General features: G+C 35.3%; 1 protein-coding gene across 1 annotated transcript; it reads right to left on the bottom strand.

Moving 5' to 3' along the window:
- Positions 1-8,054: 8,054 nt before the first annotated feature.
- Positions 8,055-9,461, bottom strand: LOC127804372 (putative ETHYLENE INSENSITIVE 3-like 4 protein). Its single transcript, XM_052341231.1, has one exon. The coding sequence runs from the start codon at positions 9,459-9,461 to the stop codon at positions 8,055-8,057; it is 1,407 nt and encodes a 468-aa protein (XP_052197191.1).
- Positions 9,462-16,745: the final 7,284 nt, after the last annotated feature.

The following is a 16,745-nucleotide window of genomic DNA, read 5'->3' as shown; positions in this document are numbered from 1 at the left end:
TCAACCCAAGGAACAAAATCCCTCTATCAAGAACCCTCGATTCACTCTATAACACAAGCACTTTGAAGTTTAAACTTGTTAAACTTTCGGTCATCCCTAACCTCTATTTATACCTAATTTTTTGTCCAAATCAATCCATGCTTAGTCAAATCCAAGTCTTTAATACTTGATACGACTTTAGATAGCCTCAAATCACTTAAATGTACCTTGAACACCCATTCCCCATTTTTTTGGCAAGTCTTGGCCATACCCCCCCTTACCAACGTTAAATCGCGGTCATTCTTGGCCCATACCTTGCCCTATTCAACTCTCCATGCCCTGAAACCCATGTTAGGCCTTGAGGCAACCCCTACCGATGGAAACTGGAGGTTGGCCGGCTATGCCAGTGGCTTGGTCGACGGTGGCCATGGCCATTTTTTATAAAATTTGTGCTTTGACCCCCTTGTTAATTCCAAATTCCATTTTAACCTTTATTCGAGGTCCCTAAGCTTTGATATGTTACTGTTTGAACCCCTAATTTTCATTCTCTTCATTTGTCCCAACGAGTTTGAAAAATATCACTTCTGACCCTAGAATTTAAAATTATAATTAGGCCCCAATTATATATTTCGATCATAGACCCTTTTGTTTCATGCCAAAATCACTTAAGGTTTGTTTAATTACAAAATTAGAGCCTTTACAGGGTTTCACAGATTTCCCGAAAATCCCTTACCATCATTCGATTTTTTAGGCTATAACTTAATTATACCGAAAATCGTTCCGGATTTGATTTCTTTCGACGTTATAAATTATTTCTCAAAACACTCGTCGATGTCATACCATTTTCTTTAGACATCTAAGTTTCGAGGTGTTTCCTGTCATCAATTTGGTGATTTATTTTACTATCAAACCCATTTTTCGGTATTTTAAACTCATTCAAATTACGTGGCAACCTTATGCCAACATGGGGTATTACAAAAACACAACTGTAACTTAAACAATAGTTATCACCAAGAACATAAATAGTTCAAAACTAAGAACTGGTTGTTAACAACAACATAATTGCAACTTGAAACGAGGTAAAATCAATACCAACAACACAATTGGTCGTTAGAAACTCAGAAGAGTTGATACTGAAAACTCAATGTACTGTTGAGATTCAACAAGATCACAACACAACTTCAACTAGGCGCACTTGGGCTTGGAAATACACCTCATAAACTGATCTTGGGCACAACAAGGGCTGTTTCAATTCAAGCAGAAAGACACTTAGTTATTAGATTGGATAAGACAATGGTTGCTTCAACTTTGGATAGACAGGCTTGCTCAACAAGGGTAAAAGGGCTAGCTTTGATACCGTACAAAGAGAGGAAAAATCTTATGTTTTTCATATCTTTGTGGCGACACATTACTCCATTATATATACATTCTAGATCCTAGGATTATACTTTGGATATTGTACTTTCTATATTTATAGAGTTAACTATCCTACACCTTATATTCTAACAACATTGAATGCTCTAGATCTTATTTGTATAGTTTCTATAGATAACAGAGTGTAGAAATGGACATATCGATTAGAGCTTTTGTTAATTTTTTTTGGAGAGAGCCAGAGATGTTAGTGACTAATCTTTAAGAGAATTAGGTCAGAACATATAATTTCTGAGTAAAAATTCATATACAAAAGAAATGGTCTAACAAGGAGTTGAATGAACTTTTTATATTTTATTTTATTTTTAAATGCTTGAAGACAACTAACTTCAAATTTTGAAAAGCATTGATATCAACTCTTTGAATTATACCAGCAAATATCAAATTTAAAGTTACAAGTTGTTGTCTGGTTTTTTATTTTCAGAAATGGCTTTTGTTAGCTATTTCTTCGATAGTAAAGCATATTTGAAATTAGAAAAAAAAAATTAGCTAAAGAAAGTAATATACATAAAATTTGATAATTAATTCTGTTGACACACATTTTTGTAACATCCCGCATCGAGCGATAGGAAGGTTTAGGACAACTTATCCTGATAGGCTTATGCGAACTTCCCAGGGGGGTCACCCATTCTTGGATTTTCCCAGGTCAAGCACGCTTAACCCTGGAATTATTTGCCTACATTCAACCCAAAAAGTATCTAGCTGGTGTTGTTTCTTTCCTTACTTATCTTCGATGTATACTACCCTTTCTCTGAGCTCTTGGAGTAATACACTCATTGTGTCATTATCATGGGCCCCACAGCTACGAGTCAACTCTTAGCTCTCGCCCTTCAAGGGTCAGGAGCCCTACCGCACTTATGAGCCCCTCAGTGGTTACCCTCTGGGCAACCGATGTGGGACGAACTCAGTGCATCCACACCATTCCCCCCACAGGTGTGGTGGGGCTCCATTGGCCCCTCCCTTATCATTGGGGGTTGTAAGGACCATTAGGGGAAATTCCCACAAACGGCGCCAAATGTTAACAGACATTTTTGTAACACCCCACATCGAGCGATAGGAAGGTCCAGGACAACTTACTCTGATGGGCCTACGTGAACTTCCCAGGGGGGTCACCCATCCTTGGATTTCCCCAGGTCAAGCACGCTTAACATTGGAGTTCTTTGCCTACATTCAACCCAAAAGGTATTCAGCTGGTGTTGTTTTCTTTCTTACTTATCTTCGATGTATACTACCATTTCTCTGGGCTCTTGGGGTATTACACACATCGTGTCATCATCATGGGGCCCACAGTTGCTGGTTAACTCTTTAGCTCTCGCCCTTCAATGGCCAGGAGCCCCACCGCACTTATGAGCTCCTCAGTGGTTGCCCTCTGGGCAACCGATGCAGGACGAACCCAACCGTTGAAAGGCGAGAGCTAAGAGTTAACCCGCAGTTGTGGGCCCCATGATGATGACACAATGTGTGTAATATCCCAAGACCCCAAAGAATGGTAGTATATATCGAGAATAAGTAAGGAAGTAAACAATACCAGTTGGATACCTTTTGGGTTGAATGTAGGCAAAGAACTCTAGGGTTAAGCGTGTTTGACCTGGGAAAGCCCAAGGATGGGTGACCCCCCTAGGAAGTTCCCATAGGTCCATCAGGGTAAGTTATCCTAGACCTTCCTATCGCTCAATGCTAGACGTTACAAAAATATGTGTCAACATTTGGCGTCGTTTGTGGGAAACGAACCCACGACCACATGGTGCCCCGCCCCTTCCCGGAGAGGGGGCGCGCGACCGCAGCCTCTCAAGCTACGCCGCACCCTCCCGCGACGAACAACAAACACTGGCGCAGGACGCGCTAAGGGGGGATGGTGTGGATGCACCGGGTTCGTCCCACATCGGTTGTCCAGAGGGCAATCACTGAGGGGCTCATAAGTGAGATGGGGCTCCTGGCCATTGAAGTGCGAGAGCTAAGAGTTGACCCGCAGCTGTGGGCCCCATGATGATGACACGATGTGTGTAATACCACAGAGCCCATTGAAGGGTAGTATATATCGAGAATAAGTAAGGAAGGAAACAACACAAGCTGGATACCTTTTGAGCTAAATGTAGGCAAAGAACTCCCAAGTTAAGCGTGCTTGACCTAGGAAAATCTAAGGATGAGTGACCACCTTGGAAAGTTTGCGTAGACCCATCAGGGTAAGTTGTCACAGACCTTCCTATTGCTCGATGCGGGGTGTTACAAAAATGTATGTTAACATTTAGCGCCGTCTGTGGGAATTCCCCCTAATGGTCCCTACAACCCCCAATAAGGGAGGGGCCAATAGAGCCCCACCACACCTACGGGGAGGAATGGTGTGGATGCACTGGGTTCGTCCCACATCGGTTGCCCTCTCTAGGAAACCACTGAGGGGCTCATAAGTGTGGTAGGGCTCCTAACCGTTGAAGGGCGGGAGCTAAAGAGTTAACCCGCAGCTGTGGGCCCCATGATAATAACACGATATGCATAATACCCCAAGAGCCCGGAGAAGGATAGTATATATCGAGAATAAGTAAGGAATGAAACAACACCAACTTGATACATTTTGGGCTGAATGTAGGCAAAGAACTCCAGGATTAAGCATGTCTGACTTGGGGTAGCCCAAGGATGAGTAACCCCCCTGGGAAGTTCCCGTAGGCCCATCAGGTTAAGTTATCCTAGACCTTTCTATCGCTAGATGCGGGGTGTTATAAAAATGTGTGTCAACACATTCTAACTTGTTATCTTAATTAATAAATTTTCAAAATCTGAAAAAATGAAAAAACTAAACTCAAAAAGACAGTTATATGGTTTAAGATTTCAAATTGTTTGAAAATGTATTTTATTTTCTTTTTTTGGTTTAGGATTCTTATTTCCTATTCTTATTTGGAGTTAGATTCCTATTGTAATTATTTTCCTCTTTAATATAGGATTTCCTTATGTAAATAAGAATAACATGTAGTATTTTGTTTTTATCAAGTTGAATGAAATTTTAAGTCTTCCTATTCTTGTTTTCCTCATGTTTTCTCTTTTTTCTAGTAATGGATTCTTAAGAACTAAAGTGTAACTATATCCTTAGAGTGATTTACTAAGATAGTGATTTGGTTGTTCATCTACATCAACTCTATTCATTTATAGTGGGGTTTCAACCTTACCAAGATTAGATTGAGCATTATGTCCATGTTTCGATATCAAATTGGTGTTAGAACTTGATAACAAATCCTAGAGTATTAGCCTAAGTAATAAAGATGTCTCCATAAAGTAATCGCAACAACCAAGAACACTATTTATGATGTAGTCCTCGAAAACATGCGATGTGAGATTGAATGACTTCAACAATGTCTTGAGCAATATGAACAACATGAGAATCATAACCATGAATTAGATGAAAAGACACCTAACAAAGCCATAAAAGAGGAGATCAACACATTTCATCATAATGAAAGTAATTCATCTTTCTAGGGTTGCAATAAAACCAAGCTAAGCCTAGCTTCCCTGAGCTCAAGCTCTACATGACGAGCTAATTTCTAGGCTCGAGCTTTAAAGCTTGGCTCTGGCTTTGCTACTCAAAAGATTGATGAACCAAGCTCAAGCTTGACACAAAAGAGAGAGGGACTATGTAATGACAGCAAAGAGGAAATGGGTGTGCAATGGCGATGAGCGGTAGTAAAAAGGGAGGAAGGTGTGCAATGGCAAATGGCGATAATGGACAATGCTTCAAAAAGGTAGTAGCAAGTGGCAGTAAACAAAGACAATGGGTGTGTGACAATAAGCGACGACAATAATGTGAGGCAACAACAGCACGACAAGGGTGTGTGCAGTGGCAACAAGCGAAGATAGCGTACAACAAGTGACGGAAAAAGGTAGTGTGCAATAGCGTGCGATGGCATGGCGATGGCCATAGAAGGCAACAACTGGCAATGATTTAGCCTCAAATGAAGGCTTGCAATGTGACAACAACAGTGATAGATGCTAATCTTCGTTCTTCTTCACTCTTTAAGATTTTTAATTTTGACATTATTTATATGGTGTTTGGCTAAACTTAATTTACTATTTTTTTTATTATATATACATATTTTATATTATGTTAAATGATTAAACTAATATATATAATCATTTTAAACATAATCAATTTAATTATATTATTAAATAATTTAAAGTTTGATAACTTTATATTAAATAATATATTTATAAAATGAGATTGTTCACAAGTTATTTGCAAACTTCTAATCAAACATGTTTAAAAACCTTTAATCAAATCTATTAATAATCATGAGCCTCCAATCGAATACATTTGCAAATTTTAATGAGTTGAGGTTTATTAAACTCAAAATCGCTCCGTTTACAAATGGAGCTTCAAAGTTGGGCTCATTCGACTCGTTTACCTTAACGAATAAACTCGAATAAACTTTTATTAAGCTGAATATTGAGCTGCTCGCAAATGGCTCAACTCATTTACGACCTTATCATCTGATCAAGAAGTTCAACCATGACTTTGTGCATGCAGGGCCGAAGAAAAAAACAAAGATCGAAGAGTAAAAGTTGATATCCCAAACTTTGAAGGAAGGATGCAACTTGATGAGTTCGATCCATACTATAAGTTGGTATTCGATTATAAAGAATTGAATGAACTTTTTTATTTTATTTTATTTTTAATTGTTTGAAGAAAAATAATTTTAAAATTTCAAAAAAATTAATAACAAGTCTTTGAATTATACAAGCAAAGCAAATACTAGATTTAAAGTTACAAGTTGTTAGGTGTTTTTAGTTTTGGAAATGGCTCCCAACAGCTATTTCTTGGATAGTGCAACATATTGAAATCTGAAAAAAAAAAAAAAAAAGCTAAAAAATGTAATGTACATAAAATTTGATGATTCATTCTAACTTGTTATCTTAATTAACAAATTTTCAAAATCTGAAAAAGGAAAAAGCTGAACTCAGAAGGATTAGTGATACAGCACTTTCGAATTCCTAATTATTTAAGAATATATTTTTATTTTTATTTTTATTTTTATTTTTATTTTTCTTTTTCAGTTTAGAATTTTTATTTCCTTTTGGTTTTATATTTTTATTTTTATTTATATTTTTAAATTTTTATTATAATTATTTTCTTCTTTAATATATAACTCCCTTCTACAAATAGTGATGCCACATAATAATTTTTTTTATCAAGTTGAATGAAATAATAAGTCTTTTTCCAAAAAAGAAATCTCTTATTTATTTTTTTCCTAATGGTGGATTCTTAAGAATTGAAGTGTGACTATATCCTTAGGGTGGCTTACCAATATAGCATCAACTTTGTTCATTTATATAGTAACGTTTCAATCTCATGCACCAAGATCAAGTTGATAATAGTCAAATTCAAATTTAGAGTCCACCCAAATTTGTTATCTTAACTGAAAACATTTTTGAAATCCAAAAAAAAAAAAAATTAAAGCCAAAAAAACTGGAAAAAGTTTGTAAATTCAAATAAAGGATAAATGTTTCAAAAAAATAATTGTAATTAATTACTTATAGCGTAACGTTATGATGGATTTTGGAGGATTGTTGCCTTGGAAGGTAGCCTAAATTTGTCACTTTGGTTCAGTGGCATTTGTATATGCTAAATTGTAACCCATGACTTTAATTTCAGGGTTAGTTTTTATTATAATTTGTATATATTTTCCATATTTTATTTAGGAAGCTCACGTCTGATGATTCAGGGCTGGCCCGGCTGGGGATTGAAAGAGATGACCAGCTGCACTCGAATGAAACAACGTTTGCAGGGCTCCTCTACGATGAAGGGTTACCATCGATTTGGGATATGGGTTATCAACATCAACCAATATAATTACCTACTTACTCTTTCTATCAATTTATGTGAGAAATATATATTATTAGTTGATGGTGATAGCACACAATTGTTCATATATTATTAGAACACTTAGAATTGGTTTGGGGGTGGGAGTGGAATGTTTGTATATCTTTTTTTTTTTTTTTTTTTGCTTTTGAAGATTTGAGTTCTTATTTTTGAGAGGTTTATAAATGTTATTATGAGATCTGTAAGAAATATATATGAATCCAGATTTGTATATGCTAAATTGTAAGCCATTACTCTTTTTTTCTACATTTTTATCACAATTTCACTTTTCAAACCCTTCAAACTTGTATGTATTCTCTTTTATCTTTGGAACATCAACTCATTTTGGCATACTTGTAGCTCTTCAATTTGTTTTCTTTTTTAGTTCCTGGCTAGCTCTACCTTTATTTTTTTTAATAGGGTTATTCATTTTGAATTTTAAAACTTTAATTTAATTACACGTTTACAAGTTTAAAATATAATTTTGATACTTTATTAGGTCCTTGACTAGAAATATAAAAATTTATTTTGTTAATGAAGAAACTCAAATCATATTGTATCCTATATTTTAAAAAAAAATCACAACTTTTAACATTAATTAGTGTAACAATATTTTTTTAACACTACTCTCACGTTACCGTACAAAAACCAAAAAAAAAATGATATACAAACATTCCCCCCCCCCCCCCCCCCCCCAACCAATTCTAAGTGTTCTAAAATATATGAACAATTGTGTGTTATGACCATCAACTAATAATATATATATTTCTCACATAAATTGATAGAAAGAGTAAGAAGGTAATTATATTGGTTGATGTTCATAACCCATATCCCAAATCGAAGTTAACCCTTCGTCGTAGAGGAGCCCTGCAAACGTTGTTTCATTCGAGTGCAGCTGGTCATCTCTTTCAATCCCCAGCCAGGCCAGCCCTGAATCATCAGACGTGAGCTCCTGCTGATCACCCATTAATATTCCATTTTCCAGCCAGTACCCGCCATAGCCTTCTGCATGACCCATCCAATCCACTACTACTGGTGCCAAGCAATGGCTTTCATCCACTGGCGGCAGATTCATCGCCACTGAACCAGAGTCTTCTTCATCGGTGCTTTCTCTATTCAGTACTTCCTTCTCGTCTTCCCGGTAATTGCACTGAAACTCATGCTCCGTCCTCATGTTCTTGTCTACAAATCCCGACCCAGATTCACTCTGCGGGCAGTTCGAGTTTTGGCAAGCGTACAGCAATGCCTCCCCGTCCTCTCCCTCAAAAACACACTTCCTTTTCTCAGTCCGATGCAGGTTATTGTTATTTTTATTATCAATATTATTATTCTTGCACCCTTCTTGTTGGTTCTCATCTCCATCTTCATCCCAGGTGTTAGAGATCCTCAGGCTTTTCTCTGTGAGCTTCTGAAGCACTTCTTCTTGGTTAATCACTTTAGACCAAGCCGCTGTCTCTTTGGCCGTCATCTTGTCTTGCAAACACTTGGATTGCCTCACCAGTCTCCTCATTCTGTCCATGTCTGGGGACGTGTGTTTGATGATCGCCGCCAAGACGCTAACTTTCCAAGCCTTTTTCAGATTGTGGGGCTTCTTGTAAGGAGGAGGGCCTTGTTCTTGAGCCTTGCCCTGATCCCCCCACCAAAGCTCTTTTCCGGTGGGCCACCACGGCGGCGCCAGACCCTTCTCCAGCGGAAACCGCCTCTGCGGCGGAATGCAGTGTTGCATCAAAGCAGAAAGGAGAGAACCCAGAGTCGTGTCTGGCAAGTCCTGGAGAATGTGCACGTACGAAGTGTTGCCCAGCTCGGCCTCCAGCACCGGCAAGAACTGTTGTACGGCGAGCGGAGCAAACTCGTCGAACCTGACGTTTTCCTTCCACCACTCCCGCAGGCTGTCGGAGGAGCCGGTGACGGCCTTGCCTTTCTCCTGCACGATCCCGTAGACGAAGCCCTGGCCTTTGGACTCGTCTATGATCTTCATCATGCACTTAAGAATGGAGTCTTGGGCTCTGGACATCTTCTTCCGGCGAGATTGCACTTGTTTTGCCTCCGAATGCGTCCAGCCGCTTTCCCTCTTGGCCTCGAGCTTCTGCAACCGCATCCGGTCCTTCCACATCCGCGTCCTGAGCTCCTCGTAGGCCTGATCGTCAACTTCCCCCTCGCCGACGAAAACTGGGCTCTGTGGGTCGTCTTCTCCATCAAAAAGCACCATTGTTGCAAGAGTTCAGAGTTGAAGATTTACAATCTGTTGAGAAAGTTTTGTTGGATAAACATGAATGAAAATAGCTTTCCGGGTGGGTATAAATACATGATTAGATGGGAAATATGGCGGTGAAGCGAGAGGTTGAAGACAAGAGGAACCCTTCACGAGGGTGAAGTCTGATTTTGGAAGCATTAATGGAGGGAGAGAGAGATGGGAGGAAATTGAGGAATTGGTAATTGGAAAAATATTGAACAGGGTAATCATGATGAATTGCTTTCCACGGAGACCGCAACGTCACTGTACAAACGCGCGCTGCCTGCCTGCATGAGGGACACATGGTTCTTCCTGCTTAATTTCACCCATTTAAATACATTCCGGCCGTGGAATCACCCTTTCTAGTTACCAACAAAGGATATGTTTTGCGTCACATATACCTAACTTGTTGAATCTTCTTATTATTGTATTGTATTTCATGAGTTTCAAGAGTCAAGATAAGATCTGTTAAAGGGGGAAATAAATTGACTTAAAATGCTCAAAAGATAAACAATCAATACAAGAAATAAGATTTTTACTGGAGGACAAGGCCGTCATTAAAAGTATAAAAACTCGTCACTAAAAGTTTTAGAGGTCGCCAAATTGGTCATCACAAGCTGTCACTAAAAACTCTGTCACAAATAGTATTAGTGGCCATTATTGGCTGGCCGTCACTAAAAATACTCTTTAGTGGCAGCCGGATATGACGATCACAAAAAAATTTTTAGTGACAACAATAGTCCTCCGCCGCTAATGTCATTTTTTGTGATGGTCATGGCCGTCACAAATAATGACTCTTTAGTGACGGCTTTACTGGTTGTCACAAATGATAAGATTTTAGTGATAGTATTAACCGCCACAAAATGAACATTTTTTAATGACCACATTATATTGGTTGTCACAAAAAGTGTTTGACAAATACTTTTAGTGAGAGTCATAACTGCCACAAAAGAAGACATTTTTAGTGACCACTTTTTGTTGAACGTCACAAAAAGTAATTTTTATAAAATTTTCTCATAACACACTGCTTGTTTTTCTATATTTTAAACCCTATTAATTTAATACATTGTTTCTAAAATAAACATTATTTTAATCATCAAGAAACTTCAGAAAACAACTCTAGTCAATTAATAATTGACTAACACTTTACATTTACATTGTCATCAAAAAAAGATATCTAGCAATTTACAATCACATTGTCATCAAAAAAAGACATCTAGCACTTTACATAAAAAAAAAAAAAAAACTTCAAACAATCAAGTCTAGTCAATTGTTATTTCTAATTCTTCTTGCCCTAACATCTTCCATAAAAGCTTCAAAAATTGATTGCCTTTCTTTGACTTGGTCCAATTTTGTCGACAATGCTTCATTTTTTTCTTTCAAAAGTTGTATTTCATTTTTCAAACCATTATTATGTTGTCGCATTTGTTCTAGTTCTGTAACAAACTCATAACGAGATGGAATCTTTCCAAGGACAGAAGAAGGAGTTGGTCCAAATCCATACCTACGAACACGTCCATATCTTTCTCTTCCCATTACTTCGAAAAAAATTTCATTTTCATTAATAGCTTGAGACGGTTCTTCCTCAGCTCTTTGGGTTACTAAAGATTGAATTTTGTCCTGAAATTTGATAATAAATAAAATAGATATGTTATAACATAATACTAAAATATATATCACAATAACAACATAAATTGTTTAAAATAAAATTTATCACTATTTCTTTTGATGTGGAATCAACCATTGACCCGTCTTTTTTCTTATGTGTCCCCTTGAACATTTTCCATGCAAACGATTTGTGTCCTAATGTTTCAGCTTGTATTAAATAAACAAGTCAATCAACCAAAAAAAAAAAATTATTAATGAGAAAGATGTATAAAAGATTTAAATTATATCTGTTCAACTCTAACTCGACCAAAACTTCTAGTGCCTGTAATTTTAGTCATTATTTGCTTTGATCGATTAGATTTATTACGAGCACAAGAAACCTATATGTAAGACCAAATACAATAATCATGTTTTAAATAATAAAATGACTTGTGCATAATAAAATAAAGGGTATAGAATACCTGAAACTCATGTGAGTTCAACCAACTGACAAATTGTCTCCATTGTCCTTGGTCAACTATTGTTGGAGCAAACTTAATTCGATCATCATTGTTATATGCATCATAATAGTCAGACTTCAACTTATATCTATGGTTTGCAAAAGCCCTTCCCATCTTTCTAAAGATCCAATTTTTTCTTACTTCGTTTTCTTCAAATTCAAATTTCTCCTACACAAGTTAAAAGAAAAAGTTGTTTTAAACGTTATAAGTCATGAAGAACGATTTAATACAATATCATATAAGTATAATATATATAGAATAATTATTAATCTTACCAGTACATAAGAATACATTTTATTCTTATTGTCTTGTGGAACATCTTCCCAACGTTTGCAAGAAATTGGTGTATCTTCACATACTTTAACAATATTGCCAATATGACTTGCAAAGTACACATTAGCATTTGATCCAATGGCTTGACCATAATTATTGAATTCCAATGGCAATTTTTTACCATGAGCCAAAGATGTTAGTATTTTATTCTTTGTTTTCCCTCGACCTCTTTTTCTTGCATTAGATGATGATGATCCTATACAATAAATATAAGATAAATAAAAACTAATAATTATTTTATCATTTTACAGATGAGAAAACCAAACTATTAAAACATAGATAATTATTTCTTACCAGCGCAACTTGACATCATCTTGATAAAAAAAATATGTATTGTTGCATTGCACACAAGGACACCGAATTTTTCCATCTATGCGTGGGTTTCTAAATGCGAATTCAAGGAAATCATTAACTCCATTCAACTATTGGTCACAAAGTCTGTCATCTAATTGCATCCAACTCCTATCCATCACACTAATTAAAAATAAGTATTAATAAAAAAAATTAAAATTCCTATTCAAAAAACTAATAAAAGAAACTACAACAAATGTAAGGTACAAGTTGTTAAACATCCATTAGACAATCTAAACATAATGGACAAATAAACACATAAATTATGGTGATCTCCCACCACCTAGAGGGAGTGATAAAATCCCCATCACTCACGGGGTATGTACATACACAATGTCAATGTATATATATATATTCACTATTCCATACTTATAAATTAGGGTGATCTCCCACCACTCGGAGGGAGTGATAAAATCCCCATCACTCATGGGGTATGTACATATATATATTTACTATTTCATACTTATAAATTAGGGTGATCTCCCACCATCCGGAGGGAGTGATAAAATCCCCTCACTCACGGGATACATACCTCTTACGATGCAAATACAATCCCAAATAATGCAACGATTTGAAAACACTTGGATTTTATTGAGTAAAGTCGCGATTAGATAGTTCAATTTTTCAACTAACTTTATATACATTTTAAAATTCTCAAATAACTCTTCTTCATCAGCTGTAAGTTACAAGTTTGTTATTATTGGCGCATTATATCATTATAAAAAAATCAGCATTTAGCGGTGATTTTTTTTTTGCATTTATGGGCGATTTTTTTGCATTTTGCGGTGGTTCAAGTAATTTAGCGGCGATTTTGAAAACCGCCGTTAAATCAAGCGTCGTGAAGCATTTAGCGACGATTTTTAGCAACCGTTGGAATAACCGCCGCTAAATGCTATTTTTTGCAGCGCCGCAAACTAAGTATTTAGCGGCGGTTTTAAAATATTTAGTGGCAATTTCGAAACCGTCGCAAAAAAATTACAAAATATTGAATTTTAGCGACGATTACTATTTACCGCACCAGTGCGATAAAGCAAGGCTAGGTGCCCCGCCGCTCATGGGCGTGGGCCTACACACTTGCGCCTAGCCTCGCTTGCGAGCGCGGGCTCAAGCCCCCACCACGCGCGCCACGTGGCCATGCTGGAAATTTAATTTCCAACATTTCATTTCCCTTGATTCGAACCCGCAACCTCCCGTATGCACGTACGTACGCGCGAGACCAGCTAATCTATGAAGCCTCCTTAGTTATTATTCGCACATATAATTTATATACTAAATCAATCCCATTTTCCAAAATTATATTCTATATTTTTTTAAAATAAATTGAAAAACATAAATTGATGGATTATTTTTTAAAAGGATAATAGAATAAATTTTAAATAAATTAATTAGATTAAATTAAATTAATTAGTTGATTAAAAAATAAAATAAAGATTTTATATATTTTTTAAAATTATTAAAATTTTGCTACATGTTTTTTTTTAAAATTAAATTTTTTAATTATTTGTATTTAATTATTTAATTATTTTTATTTTTTAAATAAAAAATTTAATTTTTATTTATTTATTTAAAATTTTTAAATTATTTAATTATTTAATATTTTTTAAATATTTGCAGCTGTTTTGATAATTATTTAATTATTTAATTTTTTATTTTTTAAATAAAAAATTTAATTTTTATATAATTATTTAATATTTTTAAATTATTTAATTATTTAATATTTTTAAATATTTGCTGCCATTTTGAAAATCGTCGCAAATATTAATTAAATTTTATTTAATTATTTAATTTTATTTGAATTTAGCGGCAATTTTTCAAAAATTGTCGCAAAATTTAATTTTATTTTTTAATTAATTATTTATTTTTTAAATTTAGTGGCGATTTTTTGAAAATTGCCGTAAAATTAAATTTTTAATTAATTTTGCGATGGTTTTAAAAAATCGCCGCTAAATATTAAAAAAATCATCGCAAAAAACGTATTTTGCGACGGTTTTAGAAACCGCCGCAAAAAAATCGCCGCGAAAAATCAATTTTTTTGTTGTGTATGATTTGACTGGTAGCTTTTTTGTTTCAATTAAAAGATCAAGGACATTTATGTTGGGACAGAAAGATACATTTTTTAGATTTCATTACTTCAATTCCCAAGAAACATTCTAACTCTCCTAAGTTCTTGGGATGACCACCCTTGTGCAGCCCCCGCCGCTAATGCTCTTGAAACTCTCCTAAGTTCTTGATCTAATCTCGAATGGGTGAAGAACATAAGAGCTACAATGCATGCATTGTCACTCTCTGTGATAATAATATCTTCAATGTATATAACTAACAATATTATACCAACTTTCGATTATTGATAAAAACACAAAATGATCATAGGAACTTTAAATTGTTTAAGTCCAAACTTTTGAACAATCTCACTAAACTACCCAAACCAGGCATGAGGACTCTATTTTATACAATGTTGCCTAGATAAATACCCAAGAAATGGGTGAATTGAGTTTTTTAAAAATTAATAATATTTGCTCTTATTGAAAATTCCTTATTTTTGTGATCTAAATAAATTGTGATTGAGCAAATATATGAAAATTTAAAACAATCAACCACAAGGAATAAGAAATTTTTTATAGAGGTTCAGCTATTTAAAGAGCTTGGTCCTATCTAGCAAGACTAAGTTTGAGACTCTCAAAACTTAGTTTGAAGTTCCAGTAGAAAGAATCAACTCTAGTTTTAATTGGAGCTAGAACCAACACTAGCTTTTAATTAGAACTAGAACCAACATATAATCTCTCGCCTTAAGCAAAAACTATTAGCATACAGGTAGCAAATACAATCTCCTCACAACAGGTGAGTAACAATAACAAACTTACAACAAAAACAATCTCAAACAAGTTACTAGTAATTTGATAATTCCACCGGCCAGCAAACCTGCAACACTTGAACCTTCTCACCCTTATTTGAATGCTTCTATCAAGTTTGTTCACTGCATTGTATTTCTATGTCTTCTTTAAGCCTTCATACTCACATTCTATTTATACATAATATTAGATAAATAGTTGTTACATAGAAAGAACAAAACAACATTTGAATATCAAAAGAAATCTTTAGAATCTTCAGCTCCAGCTAGCATCTATTGACAACTTAGAACACAACTGAAAGATTTCCTACAGAAAAGTCAATTTGGAAAGGCTAAAGAAACAAAATTTTCTAACAATAGATTATATTTTGTAACATGAGGAAATCAGTCTATGACTTTGAGGAATAAGACGAAAATACATTTGAAAATTTATATTCTTAGCGTGCAAAGAAAAATATGCAAAAATCACGATATTCAAAAAACCATCGTTGAACTTCGATCAACTGATAGCACAACTTCAGTTAACCGAAGTTGTCTAGCAACCAAATACATAACTTCGGTCAAAGGCTCAATCGACCTAATACAAGAGGTCAGCATACTAGACAACTTTGGTCGACCAAACATAAACTTCGATTGACCAAAATGGCATACGATAAGATTTAGACATTTTTCCTTACCCCGATCAACCTAAGATACTTAGCCATTTCAACACAAAAAGTTTGATAAAACATCTCTAACAAACAAATAATTTTGGTTATTATCAAGACATATCTTTTACATTGTAAGAGCCTAACAAAATATATTTATATCATAAAACTATTTTTGTTATCATTAAAATCTTATTTACACACCCTTGAGCTTAATAGATAATATAGAGATTTTCAAAGTTTACAAACCTTTCCTGATTCCCCCTAAGTAACAAATATAGGTGATTGCTCCATATAGACTTTATTTTTAAGTCACCATGAAAAAAGTATTCATGACATCAAATTGATAGAGGGGCCAATCATTAGTAGCAACCAGAGAGAAACAAGAAAACAAAAGCAAGTTTAGCCATTGGAGAAAATATATCAGAAAAATCAACATTATAAGTATGAGCATACCCTTTTAGCAACTAGATGAGCTTTAAGCCAAGCCACAGAACCATCAAGATTAACCTTGACAACAAAGACCCAGTAACATCCAACAGTCATCTTACCAAAAGGTAAAGGAACAAGATCCCCCATTCCATTCTCATCTTCATCTCATCAACCATATATAGTCACATGCCAACCAAGGTGAGAAAGAGCTTCAAATAAATATTTAGGAACTATGACAGAATTTAAAGATGAAATAAAGCCCTAAAGGGAAAGAGATAAATATGAGTAAGAAGTGAAAGAAGATATAGGATAAGTACATAGATGTTTACCTTTGCGATGAGCAATGTGAATATCAAGGCTCTAATCAGTAGATGGAAGAACTGGGATAGTAATAGATGTAGAAGGATCTGCAGATGAAGAAGAAGCTGGTAAAGGATATGAAATCAGAGCCCTACCAGAATATACTTGAAGAATAGGTGGGTTAGGAGACACAGGTGGAGCAGCGCAAGTAGTCACACTGTAAACCAATATGTCACATCTT

The sequence above is a fragment of the Diospyros lotus genome, chromosome 6 (assembly GCF_014633365.1).
Source record: "Diospyros lotus cultivar Yz01 chromosome 6, ASM1463336v1, whole genome shotgun sequence".
Taxonomy (NCBI): domain Eukaryota; kingdom Viridiplantae; phylum Streptophyta; class Magnoliopsida; order Ericales; family Ebenaceae; genus Diospyros; species Diospyros lotus.
The sequence above is the reverse complement of the archived record's forward strand: the minus strand, read 5'-3'. Positions and strand labels throughout refer to the sequence as shown.